General features: G+C 41.0%; 1 protein-coding gene across 2 annotated transcripts in view; it reads left to right on the top strand.

Moving 5' to 3' along the window:
* Nucleotides 1-1525: 1525 nt before the first annotated feature.
* Msl2 (MSL complex subunit 2) overlaps nt 1526-15699 on the top strand; it is a 36151-nt gene continuing 21977 nt past the window's right edge. The window contains exon 1 of one of the 2 annotated variants that reach the window (XM_026383985.2): nt 1526-1541. Coding sequence is in view for 1 of the 2 variants with exons in the window: in XM_026383984.2 (XP_026239769.1) it covers nt 2882-3023 (142 nt within the window). In the remaining variant the exon portion in view is untranslated. Of the gene's footprint in view, nt 1542-2201; nt 3024-15699 lie in introns of those variants that run through there. The other variant, XM_026383984.2, reaches the window with a different exon arrangement.

The following is a 15699-nucleotide window of genomic DNA, read 5'->3' as shown; positions in this document are numbered from 1 at the left end:
ACCGTATAACGGTTTTATTCGAAGATGAGCTTAGAAAAGATCTTATAAAAAAATTGGCAGGTGGAGCCTTTAAAAAATGAGAGTTAATTTTAGAATACTTGCCTGTTTCTATATACAAGACTACCAAATACATTTCCCACAGCTTATTCTGTCTTGTTGCTATACAAAATCAGAAAGATTCTTATTCCTTAATACTTAAGAGCTGATATTATGCTAGGTCTTGTAAAAAAAAATCAGCATTCAGATGCTAATGAAATCACACCTCAGGGGTTGTATGGGTTCCCTTGATCTTAATTCTCATTTGTAAAGTAGTAAGTCCCCCAAACTAACATGTACACCACATTTACATATGACACATACGTGTATATACACAAGTGGACAAAAGATTGGTACACCATCATACATTTCACTTTGCAAACGTGCAGGGCATAGGGCTGGGGATGTGGCTCAAGCGGTAGCGCGCTTGCCTGGCATGCGTGTGGCCCAGGTTCGAGCCTCAGCACCACATACAAAGATGTTGTGTCCGCCAAAAACTAGAAAATAAATATTAAAAAATTGAAAAAAAAAAGATGGAGAGCAATGCTCTGTCTTCCCATTAAAAAAAAAACAACAACAAAAAACGTGCAGGGCATCTACTATGTGCAAAAAAAAAAAAAAAAAAAAAAAAAAAATTATGCTGCTGTGTCCAGAGACAAGAAATGGTTCTTATGCTCTGTTTCTATGTGTGCCACTCAAAAAAGGTTTTATACTTTAAGAAGGGAGGAGAATCATATGGTAAGTTGTACTTTTATTTATTTCCCAATGTCCGTGGTCTCCTGTTTTTGATAAAGCAAATTTTGTTTTAAAAGACACGCTGTGAAGGATTTGGACCCCTTCTACAGCAAAGTCATATATTCAACACATTTATTCACATACAAGGGAGTCGTTTTGTTTTGAAAACTCGGCTGCTCCCGAAGCGGCTCGGCGCGGTCGGAAAGGCCGAGCAGCAGAGTCGGTCAGGCCCGAGGCCCCGAGGCCCCAGCCGCAGGGCTCACAGACCCCCAGCGACCGCCTTCCGGTGCGCGAGAGGCCGCCGGCCCAGGCAGCGCCCTGCCGTGGGCCCGGACGCGCGTTCCGGGAGAAAGGCCGTGAGGGCGGGGCTTGGGGTTGTGCGAGGCTATTTCCTCACACAGTGATCAGTCAGTACCAGAGGCCGCGTGGGGGCCGGTGCGGAGCGCCACATGGCGTGACCCAGCCGGGCCTTGGCGTTGGCGGGCACTGAGGCAGTGTAATGCGGGAAGCGTATGGTCCACACCAGGGAAGGAAGTGCCAGCTAACGAATATTTCACCACAGCCCACACTCCTAGGAGAGGGAATTTGAGAGAGCGTGGGGGAGGGGCGGAGAGAGCAGGCAGCTCAAAAGAGCATGCTCCGTTCTAAGAGCCGTAAGTGTAGAGCCAGGCATGCGCAGTGAGCCTAGGGTGGGCTGGCGTGAGCGGGCTAATGTGTTTATCCGGTTCTCTGGGTGGGCGGTCAAAGCGCACGCGTAAGGGCGAAAGGCGGTGAGTCGGCTGGTGGGTTGCGCATGCGCCGAGAGCCGGTAGCTCGGGCGGGCGTGGAGGGGGTTCTTAGAGGAGAAGCAGGGGAAAAGGGAAGCAAAGGGAAAGGGAAGGGCGGGGGGAGGGGTGAGAGTGTGCTCTGCGCATGCGTGCGAGCGCTAGCGACGACGGCGGCGGGGGAGTCTCGGGGATGACAGTGGCTTTGCCCGTTGGGGTAACGGTCGTCGTCGCCGGCCGGGCCTGAGGCGCCGTACAGCCCGCGGGATCCATTACGGCCGTAGCATCCCGGGCCCTGCCGAGCTAGAGCGGCGCGTGGAGTCCGGGTGAGGGCGGCGAGGCGCGGGGGAGGGGCCTGCAGCGGGGCCTTGCCGTGTGCGCTGGGCGGCGGCGGGGCCTGGCGGTGTGAACGCTCGCCTCTGCCGGACGGGCTGCGCTGCGGGCGGCGGCGGCGGCCGTGCTTAGCGGAGGAGTCATCTGTGTGTGCGGCGCCGAAAAGATGGCCGGGCAGTGAGGGGGCGGCGCTTGCGCCTGGTGACCCCGGAGTGTGCGACTGAGGAGCTAGGGGCGCCGCCGCGGCCCGCCAGGCCTGCTCCCCGCCCCCTCCCGCCCGCCGGCGGCGGCCCGCGCACTTCCTCCCCGGCCCTCCCCTCTCGGGCGGGGGCCTCTCCGGCCCGCCTCACCACTCCAGGGAACTGCGGGCTGCAACCGCGGGGCGGAGAGCCAGGGCGCAGTCTGGGCCCCGCGTCCGATATGGCGAGAGCGGCGGCGGCGTCCGCCTGCCGCAGCAGAAACCTCCGCCGCCGTCGCGGCTTCCTGCACTAGATCGAGGAAGCCGACGCCCGAGCCTTCGCCCTTGCCGTCGCCACTGCCTCCGCGTCGGGCGCTGCAATGGAGTAAGCGGCCCCGCCGCCCGGGAGAAGCGTGCCGCCCCTCGGACCCGGCCGGGCCTGCTCTGCGCCCGCCAGCACGCCTTGAAATGCATCTCGAGCTAAGGCCGCCCGCCGAGCCGCGGGGCTAGACTGAGCGCCGCGTTCTGTGCTCCGCCGCCGCTCCGGACGAACTCGAACGCTGGTCTCGGGCTCGCTCGCTCGCTCGCTTTCTTCCTTTTTTTTTTTTTTTTGGTCTGGAAGTCTCAGGGACGGAGGAGGGGCGCCAAGGCCCCATGTGTGGGAGGATTGCTTCAGCTCCACAAACTTGCGCGGATTTTCGTTACTTCTTTGGCCCGTGGTTCTGCTCTGATTTCTTCCGAATTGTTGCAAATTTGCCGTTGTTCCCTGGCTGCTCACAAAGTTTGATCCGGAATTTCTTTTCAACCGGGAGCCACTGGTGTCGAAGTGTCTGCAATGAACCCCGTGAATGCTACTGCTCTCTACATTTCTGCGAGCCGCCTAGTGCTCAACTACGACCCCGGAGACCCCAAGGCGTTTACAGAGATTAACAGGCTCTTGCCTTACTTCCGACAGTCTCTCTCGTGCTGTGTTTGCGGTGAGATGCTTTTTATTGTTCCCCTTTCAATGCGTGTTTTAAAAAGCCTCCCGGGCAGGGATAACTTGAATGGTTTGACTACATGGAGGTTTGATTTAAGCTTTTGTTATTTGTGCGGTAGTGTACGGTCATTAGTTTTGAAACTCTCCGAGGGACTTTTGCCTAGCGTTCCAGAAAGGCAGAGAACCCTTTCAAAACCTCTTTGTACGGCGACCTTAACGTTCTGAACCGGTTAATTCTCCTTGGTTCATCCGGTGATTGACGATTTAAATGGGGTTAAGATATGCATGCACAATGCCAGTTTTTTAAAACCTTTGCTGCAGGAACTGATTTGAGTACTTACCGTGGTTAAACGTGGTTAAACATGGTTAAGACATGCACATGTGGCGTGTTTGCATTTCCCCAAGCTGGCGTTTTGTGGAGGTGGTGGTATAATCTGATGTACCCACGGCCAGATAACTCTGCGAAACTTTCCCCCCAGGTCCTTCAACAAATGCTTTGAGTCAGGGAAGATAGATGGTGCTCTTTAAGTGCTGCTTAGGTGATGTGATTTTTACTAATTGTTTCTTATTTTGTAAATTTAGTATATTATGGCCTGGTAGAGAGTTATTTTAGACGTTGTTCAAAAGTGTTAACTCGTGGTGGGTTGGATACCGTTTAATTGACATATCTCAAATGGGGGGATAATTTGTGTTAACTGTGCGTGTATTATTATGTACATGCTTTGCAAAAAATCTAGAATGAAATGTTGATGCAAAGGAAAGCATGAATAGACTCCAAATTTTTACGTTTTTGTCAGTCCACTGGTGTAGTCAAAATTTGAGAAGTTTAGGCATTTTCAGGTTTCCACTTAATTTAAAATTGGGTAAAGGAGAATAATTTCTTAATAGTGACCTAAGGAGTAAATAGTATTAATTTGAGAGCCATCCAGCATTTTTTTGTGTAGCCTTGGGGCAAGATATTGAAGGGACCCAGAAGAGGTGAATATTTGTACTTTTTGTGTGTCAGATACTTACCTCATAGACTGAGGGAGTTAATGGTTAAGCTTAGCTATGACAGGTTATGGAATTTAACATCTTCAAAGTGAAGGAGTCACCCAGGACAAATCTCTTAACTGCCCTGGGCCTCAGTTTCTTGATGTGCAAGATGAGAACTTTGGGCTAGATTCAGAGTTTCTTTGCAGTTTAAAATTTACAAAGGGCAGTATAATATGGAGAATTTGCTAGGTTGCACAGTACCATTCTCCCCACTTTCATCCCCCCCTGCTTTTTGTGGTGCTGGGAATGAAACCCAGAGGCATGCTAGATAGGCACTCTGCTACTGAGCTACATCCCCAGCCCTCCCCTTACTTTTATGGAGTGCTTCTTTTTATGCTGTAGCTTTTGGTGATTTGAGAAGTCAGGAGATAGAGCTGTCCTAGTTTCCTTCTCCACATTCTGTCTCTCTTTTTTAAGGAGGGTAATGGTGCTGCTGTGGTAAAGTAAGAGAAAGAGTGTAGGGCAGTCCCCTCTATCCTGCTGAAACAGCTGTACTGAGTATTGTCATCAGGTGACATTTGCAGATCTGGTAGGTCTTCGTTTTACTAGGTGGATGGGATAGATATTTGTTATTTTAAATTTTTTTCAGTAGCTTCAGGTTAGTGGTGGTCTAATTGAATATTTTCCCAGATTCTAACTTGTATTTTAAAAAGTGACTTTAAGCTGGGCTTGATGGTGCATGCCTGTAATCCCAGCAATTTTGGAGGTTGAGGCAGGAAGATCACAAGTTGCAGGCCATCTTGGGCAATTTAGCAAGACCTCTTAGGGTAAAAAACACAAAGTGGGCCGGGGATTTCGCTCAATTGTAGAGCGCTGGCTTTGGATTCAGTCCCCAGTATGGGGGACAGCCCAGGATGGGGGGTGTTAAATATGAAGCTACATTTAAAAAGAAGGCCAACTGCAGCTTTTAAAAAAAACATTCACCGTAAGGAGAATTTTTTCTGACATCAGAGCTTTGTCAGAAATTGGGTAAAGGCCTCTTGTTCAAGCCTCCCTCATCATCCTATGGAAGAGATTCATGAATTTTAGTCTCCCTTATAATTGAGTGGCATGAAATTTTAGTAATGTGAATATAAGTTCAGCCCCCCCCCCCCGCCAGTGTCTGTGCTTGTCAAGAAAGAAAAAAAAAATGTTGAATTTAGTTCTGTCATTAAATTTGTACCAGGTTCTGCCCTAAGCCTTTTTTTTTTTTAATGGCTCAAAAGCATGAACTCGTTAATATAAGGCTTGCATGTGCATTCTTATCTCATAAGAATAATAAATATGTAAAAATAAAGTTTCAATTTATTTTGGTTCTGTAGGGAGTTTATTCAACAGGTCCTCTAGTGTTTGACTTAGTCCTACCTTTTCAGTTTTGTATTCAAGTATGCTCTCATATAATTTCTTTTCCAGCCAAGTGTCTTTGCCTTTTCAAACATCCTTTATATCTTCCTCCTCTTTTCCTTTCCATTGTTCCTTGAAGTTGTTTCTTCCTAAAATATATTCCTTTTCTCTAAAGGTCTAATTCATCAACTCCCTTTCTTGCTCCCTCCAGCAAAGGCTTGTCTCCTTGTCCCCTGAACCTCTTTTGTAACTCTTTGTTACATTCATAAGGTACTTAGAAAAACTGCATTGAAAGGAATTTTATATCTATCTGATTTTTCTGGTGTACTTAATAAGCCTAGGGAAAGTACATTTTTATGCTCCTGCTTCACCCTCTCCTGTCTGGTGACTTGGCGTAAAGTTTTCTACCTTCAGCCCTTCCAGTACTGGAGATTGAATCCAGGGCAAGAGCTCTCTACCTTTGAGTTATGTCCCCACCCTTTTTTTTTGTTTTTTTATTTTGAGAAAGGGTTTTGCTAAGTTGCCCAGGTTGGTGCCTCAGCCTCCTAAGTCTCTGGGATTACAGGCATGCATAACTATACTTGATGGTATGTAAGTTTTTATAGACAGGAAAAAGTGAAAGGAAGTGAGGGAAGATAAAAGGCCTAATAAACATTTTGCAGTTAGGCTCAAGTCTTGACTTTTCTATTTACTGTGTAGGCAAGTTAATTTAACTTTTTGCCTCAGTTTCCTTCATTTGCTGTATGTTTATATCTCCAAGTTTGTGTTATATGTGAACTTATTAATGGCTTGAAGCAAAGTTTTAAATTCATAAGAACAAGTCTACAGATTCAATGACTGGCACTACTAAGTGCTTACCCCACCTTTGCATAGAAGTAGAGGAAAGTGGAAGCAGGTGAGGGAAGAGACTGCCTGTCAGGTCAATTATTGTCAAAGCTAGATACTCACTGGAATTACAGGTTTTGTTATCCTTGTTCTTTGAAATGTTAATTAGCTGATTATCACTGTTTGCTTTTCAACTGTATACATTCAAACCTTTGGAAGCTTCTAGAGAATTGGGATAGCAGTGCTGTAGAGAATTATTGTTCTTTCTAGGTCACATAAACAGTGACCAGAACAATCACTATGGGTACCTTTTTTAAGTGTTAGTTACTTATTCCTCTTCTAAATGTTGGACTTGCTTATCAAGAAGTTAGAATTTCTTTTCCTTTAATGGGGTGAGAATTGATAAATTATGCCCTAGGGATTTTAGATTTTCATTTAACTTTTAAGTTGATATGTAGAGTCAAGTCCTGTTAGAAGAAAAATTTGGAGTCCTATAAATCATTTTGGTCAGATATCTTCTCAGGTATATGAATATTTTCCTAGTGTTTTAGTTAGATACAAAGTGATTTTGGTTTTGAATTTATTGAAATAGTTATGAACCTGTTACACACATAATTCTTTATTTTTTGGGTACCAGGGATTGAACTCTCAACTACTGAGCCACATCCCCAGTCCTATTTTCTATTTTATTTAGAGACGGGGTCTCACTGAGTTGCTTAGCACCTTGCCATTGCTGAGGCTGGCTTTGAACTCGCCATCCTTCTGTCTCAGCTTCCGGATCAGCGTGCCTTGCCATGTAATTTTTCACATACAAAATAGGGAAGGGACTGGAGGTTGTTTTCTGTTGACATAGTATGATATTTGGTGACTAGCTTTTTGTTTGCATGTTTAGGACTTAAAAACATCATCTTTTCATTTTTACTGCTATTCTTACCTTCTGCTGAAAGGTAGGTGGTTCCTTGAGGGTGGGACCTTCCTTGGCTCACCATTGTACCCATTTCTGTTAGTGTTGGCTTAACATTTCTATTTGTTGAAAGGGTAAGTACTTGTCCCATTGAAATGAGAATTTTTCAGTATCATTGGAGTACTAAGAGTATGCTTTCAGAATAAGGAATAGCTTTTAAAATTAAATAGATACAGCTTATGAATGACCTTTTTCCCTCATTTTACTATTGTAAAAAGCATTGTGGATCTACATTGAATTAGTAGAATAGTCATGTAGAGATCTTTAAGTTCTAGAATTCTGATTTTTCTCTTAGCAGAAATTCTTTGCTTTGTGCCTGACAAACAATAATCTATAAATAATCTATAAATAGTCTTCTAATATGTAATTTAAAGGTATAACCTCAAGTGACTTATTTTAAACTATATTCCTTTTAGATGGAAACTAAATTAAAGACCATTTGAATAATTGCATATTATGTTAATGTTTTTGTTCATTTTTCTCAAGCATAAGATCATTTTATTAAAATTTTTCTTGTTCTTTTAAATCACTTTTTTTGTGTGTGGTAAATACACAACAGCATTTACCATTTTCATTTGATACATATATGTATATATCCTTATATATGTAGTATATTTTTATATACTGTGAAGTAGATCTCTAGACCTTTTTCATCTTGCAAATATGAAACTCTAAACCCATTAGCAACAACTGTCCATTTCCCACTATGTCCAGACTGATAATCACCATCCTGATTTGTTTTTAAAAATTTGACAACTTAGGTTCTTCATATAAATGGAATCAAATAGTTTTTTTTTAAAGGCTTATTTCACTTAGTATTATGTCATTAAGGACATAATCAGGATTTTCGCCCCCTCTTTAAAAAAATATTTATTTTTTAGTATAGGTGGACACAATATCTTTATTTTACTTTATGTAGTGCTGAGGATTGAACCCAGTGCCTCATGCATGCTAGGCGAGTGCTCTACCTCTGAGCCACAACCCCAGTCCTAGGATTTCCCTTTAAAAAAAAAAGTTTTATTTTGAGATAGGGTGTTGCTAAGCTGCTCAGGGCCTTGCTAAATTGCTGAGACTAGCTTTGAACTTGATCCTGTCTCAATTGCTGAGATTATAGGCATGTACCACCACACCTGGTTGAGACTCTGTCAGACTCTGTCTTCTAAAAAAAAAAAAAAAAATTCTTCTGGATTTTAACAATATGTTATTGGAGCTTGAGAGAGTGGTAAGGTGCTAGGAAGAAGTTGCAGGTTAGATAGGAATTAGAATGGATGAAGTGTAGGTCTGTAGAGAATGAAGAGAAGGATGGGACAGTGTTGAATAATTTGGTGCCTGGGATTGAGGTTAGTGAGGCAGTGTTACTGGGACATATGGTTAGTACAAGATATACTTTTAAATTTTTGTTTTATGTCTGTCTCTGGAAATTGCTTTTTATTATTTATTTATTTATTTATTTTTGATGGTGCTGGGGATTGAACCCAGGGCCTTGTGCATGCAAGACAAGCACTCTACCAACTGAGCTATATTCTGGAAATTCTTTTTAAAATAATCTTATATACTATTTGTTATTGCAACACAACATATCTTCTGAAGTTGTGCTTGGGCTTGTGGTTCTCAGTCTCAAATTGCTTTGAACATCTATTCCTCCCCTTCTTTACACTGCTTATTTTCTTTGCGTCAATAACATGCTATCACTAAGTTGTTAATGACTTAGCACAGTTGACTCTTAGGATGTTTATTTGGTAATGTTTATATATGAATAATTTAAATTTATTTCTGTGAGTTATGATGTATTGCTTTTTTTGCGGGAGGTACCAGGGATTGAAGTAAGGGGCACTCCACCACTGAGCCATATCCCCAGCCCCCCTTTTTTTTTTGTATATAATTTAGAGACAGGATCTTACCAAGTTGTATAGCGCCTTGCTTTTTCTGAGGCTGGCTTTGAACTCAACATCCTCTTGTCTCAGCTTCCTGAGCTGCTGGAATTACAGGTGTGCACCACCATACCTGCATGATATACTTTCTAAATGTTATCTTTATCTTAAAAAGCAGCATTTAAAAATCTTTATTATAATTTCTCTTAATTTTTTTTTTGTGTCCAGCAGCCATTTTTGACTTTTTCATAGTCATTTAGTTTCTGTTACTGTGTCCCCCCCCCCACTTTTAAAAAAGAGAAGGCTCTTGGGGGCTGGGGCTGCAGCACAATGACAGAGTGCTTGCCTGGCACATGTGAGGCATTGGGTTTGATCCTTAGCATCACATAAAAATAAACAAATAAAGGCATGCTGTCTATCTACAACTACCAAAAAAAAAAAAAGGCTCTTTCTGGTTTTATCGTCAAGAAATGAATTTTGATTTTTTTCATGTTAACTACTACTTATCTGGACAGTTATCTTTTGCTTACTCTTACTTAGTTGCAGGGTTTTCACTCATTGTCTTCCAATTTCAGAAACCTTCCTGGATCTTTGCAGTTTGGTGTCTATGGCTTTTTTTTATTCCCCCTAAAACTTTTTAGTTGTAGTTCGACACAACACCTTTATTTTACTTATTTACTTTTATGTGGTGCTGAGGATTAAACCTGGGGTCTTGCATGTGCTAGCCAAGCGCTCCACCGCTGAGCCACAACCCCAGCCCATCTCAGGGTTTTTTCCCAAGCATAGCCAGTGCATTTTTGTGTGTGCTCTTAGTTGTATAGCAGTTAGAGTACATTTTTAAAAAATATATACATATACGTATTTTTAGTTGTAGATTGTCCATTTTCTTTATTGCTATAGCCCACAGAAAAATGATGCATTTAAAATGTTGTCTGGTCTCATATATGGATATAAAGTATGCTTTCTGGCAAAGTTGGGTGATTGTAAAATTGTGCAACAGTTAAAGGCATGCAGAAAGTGGGATTAGAGGATGCAGTGTGTAACCTAAAAGTATTTGATCTATGAATCTTCATGGACACTATTAAATTTATGCCTGATGTACTGAATTTTGGGGCTTTGGCCTTACATAATCTGGGGATCAAGGTTTAGAAGACACCATTCAAATTAAGGCTCCTTTACCCCTGTTCATTGTATTGGGGATTGAACCCAGAGGTGCTCTACCACTGAACTATGTCCCCAGTCTTTTTAATCTTTTTAGATGGGGTCTTGCTAACTTGCTCAGGTTGACCTAGAACTTGCCATCCTTGGCCTCCCTAGTAGCTGGGATATAGGTATGCTAAGGCTTTCTCTTCTGATGAATTTCTGTATCTCCTTTATAGTTAATGAATTGTACAGCCTGTGACTGAACATCTTCAGCTTTTGACATAGGGTGTGAATGCAGCACCCAGTAGCTGTGAGGTCTCTCGGTCTTTTCATGGTGTCATTGGGCTTATTCAATTTTTTATATAGGCCTTGCTAGGAGGATGTTACTAGATTATTCTTCATGGTAGAAAATTTAGTTTTCTGGAACAATTCAAAAAGCCTTTGATAAAATTTGCTCTCCAACTGTGGAAGACTTTTTATATCTTTCCTGAGACGGTAAGCATCACTCAGTTCCTATTCTGGCATATAGTTTCACTTTTCTCTAAAAAGTGTGGATTTGGCCTGGCATGGTGGTGCACATCTGTAATCCTAGTGGCTAAAAAGGACTGGGGGGTGCTGTGATTGTGGCTCAGTGGTAGAGCGCTTGCCTAGCATGTGTGAGGCCCTGGATTTAATTCTCAGTACCATGCATAAATAAAAAAATAAAATAAAGGTCCATTGATGACTAAAGAAAATATAGGGGGAGGCTGGGGATGTGGCTTAGTGGTTAAGTACCCCTGGGTTCAGTCCCTGGTACCAAAAAAAAAAAAAAAAAAAGATTTTTTCCACCTATGTCCACAGTATTTTAGATATGGACAGATATAATTATCCACATTGGTGACTTGGACAAATTATTTTTCTGTTTTACTTATAAGAAAATATTGGGCTCGGGATGTGGCTCAGTGGTAGTGCGCTTGCCTGGCATGCGTTAGGCACTGGGTTCAATCCTCAGCACCACATGAAAGAAAATAAAGATATTGTGTCTACCTAAAACTAAAAAATAAATATTAAAAAAGAAAATGTTGGAGGGCTGGGATTGTGGCTCAATGGTAGAGCGCTTGCCTTGCATGTGTGAGGCACTGGGTTCGATCCTCAGCACCACATAAAAATAAATAAAATAAAGGTATTATGTTTATCTACAACTAAAAAAAATATTAAAAAAAAAATGTTGGAGTAGAACAGAAACTAGGTGCAGTGGTGTGCACCTGTAATCCCAGCTACTTGAGAGACTGAGGTAGAGGGATGACCTGAATGCAGCTGAATGCAGGAGTTTAGGGCCAATCTGGGCAACAGAGCAACACCCTGTCTCTTAAAAACAAAACAAATATCCCCAGAAATTTGGTTGTGAATTTGACTTAAAAAATAAAAACATTTATTTTTTAGTTGTAATTGGACATAATACTTTTATTTATTTATTGTTACATGGTGCTGAGGAGATCAAATCCAGGGCCTCGAACGTGCTAGGTAAGTGCTCTACTGCTGAGCCACGACCCCAGCCCACTTTTTTTTTTTAAATATGTTTTTAGTTGTAGATGGACCTTTATTTTTTTTTTTTACTTATTTATTTTTATGTGGTGCCAAAGATCAAACCCAGTGCCTCACACATGCTAGGCAAATACTTTACCACTGAGCTATAGCCCCCGCCCCTTCACTAACCTTTAAAGATTGATTAAAAGTTTACCAAGTTAATTAATGGTCATTGTTTCAAAATCTAGAATTCACATAAAAATCCATATTTGGGGGTACCTTCTGGAAAATTGTCAGGTCTTGCATCAGTGGGTGACATTTTCTCATGGTATAGCATTATTGGCTAGAGTTGAGTTTTTTCCCCTATGAGTTATAGGAGTGAGTTCTCTAGTTTGCCCTTGGTCATACATATCTAGTTTTTGTTACTTTTAAAAATTCTCCTTTACTGGATTCCCCCTGTAAAGAATTTGGCTTTTAATTCTGACCAATGGAGTATTTATAAAAGTCTTCTTGTGCTCTGGACACTATTTAGAGCCATAGGATTCTAATATTAAGAACTTGGATTATGTTTTGAAACCTTACCTAGAAAAGGATTAGTTTGTCAGTCAGAGAATAGTTGTTGGTGCACAGTGTTTCTGGTCAGTTGCAACAGTTTGATTGGTCAGATCCGTTATCTTAGTTTTGTCAGTTGTTGAAAGTGCTATTGAAATCTAAGCATAGTTTTGGTTTTGTCAGCTTCTCTTCAGAGTTCTTATCAGCTTTTGCTTCATGTATTTTGAAGTTATTGTTAGGTGTATAAAACATTTTTGAACATATAGAATATAGTTGTGATTTTCTTGCCTGCTAATTCTGTCATCTGTTGCATTTCTGGGTTTGATTTTGCTTTTTTCTGCTGGTTATGGATTATGTTGTCTTTCTTTGGATGTCTGTCTAATTTTGATTGAATATCAGATATTGTTTTGTTGGTAAAAATTCTTTGTTGTATATTCTTGAAGCTTTGTTTTGGGATGAGATTAAATTATTTAGAGACTCTTAAAATTTATATTTTACAGTGTTGGGAATTGGACCTGGTGGCACTCTGTACCACTGAACTCAATTTCCAGCCCTTCTTAATTTAAAAACCTGGGTTTTTAACAAGTTATGCATGCTGGCCTGGAGCTTATGCTCCTCCTGCTTGGGCTTCCCTAGTATCTGGGATTATAAATATGTGCCCTTGAACCTGGCTTGATCTTTTTTTTTTTTTTTTTAATACATACACACACACACATACACACACACACACACACACACACACATATATATATATATATATAGTAGTTGGATACAATACTTTTATTTTATTTATTTTTATCTGATGTGGAGGATATGCTAGACAAGCGCTCTGTGGCTGAGCCATATCTCCAGCCCTAGGACCTGAGCAGCCTTTAGTCTAGGGAGTAATTTTCTTGCTCTATTGAGGCAAAAACCTTGTGATAACATGATTTTTCACTCTGAGTGGTGGAAACAGGAATTATTCTGCTACTGAGTTATGGAGATTGTTCTTTTGCTCCTTTCTGGGAAATTTCTGGTAGTTACTTCATATGTGTATGCTAATAAAAATTCTGCTGGAGACTTGAGGAACCATTTGCAAATCTCTGAATCTTTTTCTGTATAGCTCTTTAATCTGTGGTACTGTGTCCTGAGACTTCCAGATGTCTGGACTCTCAGCTCAAGGAGACCCCCACATTTTGTCTGGATTCTCTGTGCTTTGACCTGAAACTTGTCTCCAGTCAGTAAGCTCAAGGATCACTGTCTGTGCTGCTTGTTGCTAAATGTTTACAGATCATTATTTTATCTGGTGTTGAAACTGTTTAGGTAGGGAAATCTGTCTATCAGTGTTGGGAAGCAGGATAAGGTAACATTCTATACCAGTGCTATCTCACAGAGCTGTTAGCCATATAGACTTTATTTCATAAAAACTAAAAATTTTAATCTAGGTTTTTATTTGTACTTAGCTACACTTTCAGTACTGAGTAGTCACATGTGGCTACTGGCTATCATTGGGTACTGTGGATATATTTTTATCATGCATAAAGTTTTACTGGACAGTGTGTTGTAACAACTAAAGAACTTTAAGAACCATAGAGCTGTTGTTCCTGGAAGCTGTGGGAGCATTGAAAGATCTTGTAGTGTTTTGTTTTCATCTCAAAAGAGTTTTCAAGTTTTGAGTTTAGAACATTGGGCAGTATTTTTTTTTTTAAATTAAAGTCCTTTAATCACAAATTACAAATGCACAACAGTAGTTAACTTGAGGTTTGTTTTTTTTTTTTTAAAGAGAGAGTGAGAGAGGAGAGAGAGAGAGAGAGAATTTTTAATATTTATTTTTTAGTTCTTGGCGGATACAACATCTTTGTTGGTATGTGGTGCTGAGGATCGAACCCGGGTCGCACGCATGCCAGGCGAGCGCGCTACCGCTTGAGCCACATCCCCAGCCCCATTGGGCAGTATTTTAAAAAACATTTTGATGGAGTTATGAACAGATTTTTTTGGAGCTTACCACTTAAAGAGTTTTCTCTGCAGTGAATTGGGCTTAAGAAGGCATTCCACAATGTTCCTGTAATAAAAGATTTGTATTATTAGAAGATAAAAAAGGCAATATAAAGTAATTTATTTTTCTTCCTTTAAAATGAGTTGTAGATGAGATAAAATTTGAAGAGATGTCAAATGAGCACTAGGACAAATAGCAAGCAGTCCTGTAATTACTGGTGGTACCACTTAATTCATCTGAAACCTTCTGTCTACCCCCATAGCCTATAATTGTTTAGTCATGTATTTTGTTAACTTTTAGTAATATTGTTTTCATATAATCCAATGTATTACTGGTTAGAGATAAAAGCAGTAAGGAAATTAAGTTGATATTGAAATACTGGGTAATGAGCATAAAACATAAATGATATAAATATTTGACTTATTATTATTATTATCCTTTCCTATAAGTTGTTTGTGCTGAACTAATATCCTGTATCTTGGGGCTGGGGATGTGGCTCAAGCGGTAGCGCGCTCGCCTGACATGCGTGCGGCCCGGGTTCGATCCTCAGCACCACATACCAACAAAGATGTTGTGTCCGCCGAGAACTAAAAAATAAATATTAAAAAAAAATTCTCTCTCTCTCTCTCTCTCCTCTCTCACTCTCTCTTTAAAAAAAAAAATCCTGTATCTTTTTTTAAGTAAGTTTTTTTTAATATTTATTTTTTAGTTGTAGTTGGACACAATACCTTTATTTTATTTTATTTATTTTTATGTAATGCTGAGGATTGAACCTAGGGCCCCGAACATGCTAGGTATGTGCTGTACTGCTGAGTCACAACCCCATCCCCAATCCTGTATCTTAACAAGATGTTGGTAATATTTTAAAAAGCCAACTTACAAAATACAGTGCTACTCTGTAAACTTTAATTTTAGAGAATACAACCATTTATAATTGCATTATTGGAAGTGTTTGCAGATATTCATCTGAAGCCATTATTAAGCTCATTACTTAGTAACAAAATACAAAAATGGTTAACAAAAATTTTTAGTGAAAAATAATGGAATTCCATATAATAGCTCATGTGTGTTTTGACTCTGCATAATATATTGTTTTGGCCCCCCCCCCTCTTTTTTCTTTTGGTACTGGTGATTGAACTTAGGGGTGCTTTACCGCTGAGCTACATTCCCAGCCTGTTTTTGTATTTTATTTAGAGATTGAATTGCTTAAACTAAGTTGCTGAGACTGGCTTTGAACTTGGTGATCCTCCTGCCTTAGCTTCCCAAGCTGCTGGGATTATAGACGTGTGCCACTGAACCCAAGCTCAGCCTTCTTAATTTTTTGAGACAGAGTCTCACTGAGTTGCTGAAGGCCTTGCTGAATTTTGGAGACTGGCTTTGAACTAGTGACATTCCTGCCTCAGTTTCCTAGATTGCTGGGATTACAGGTGTGAGCCACCATACCTGGCTAGTCTTATTTTTTTTTAAACATTCCTGAGTT

Source organism: Urocitellus parryii, chromosome 2 (assembly GCF_045843805.1).
Source record: "Urocitellus parryii isolate mUroPar1 chromosome 2, mUroPar1.hap1, whole genome shotgun sequence".
NCBI lineage: Eukaryota > Metazoa > Chordata > Mammalia > Rodentia > Sciuridae > Urocitellus > Urocitellus parryii.
The sequence above is the reverse complement of the archived record's forward strand: the minus strand, read 5'-3'. Positions and strand labels throughout refer to the sequence as shown.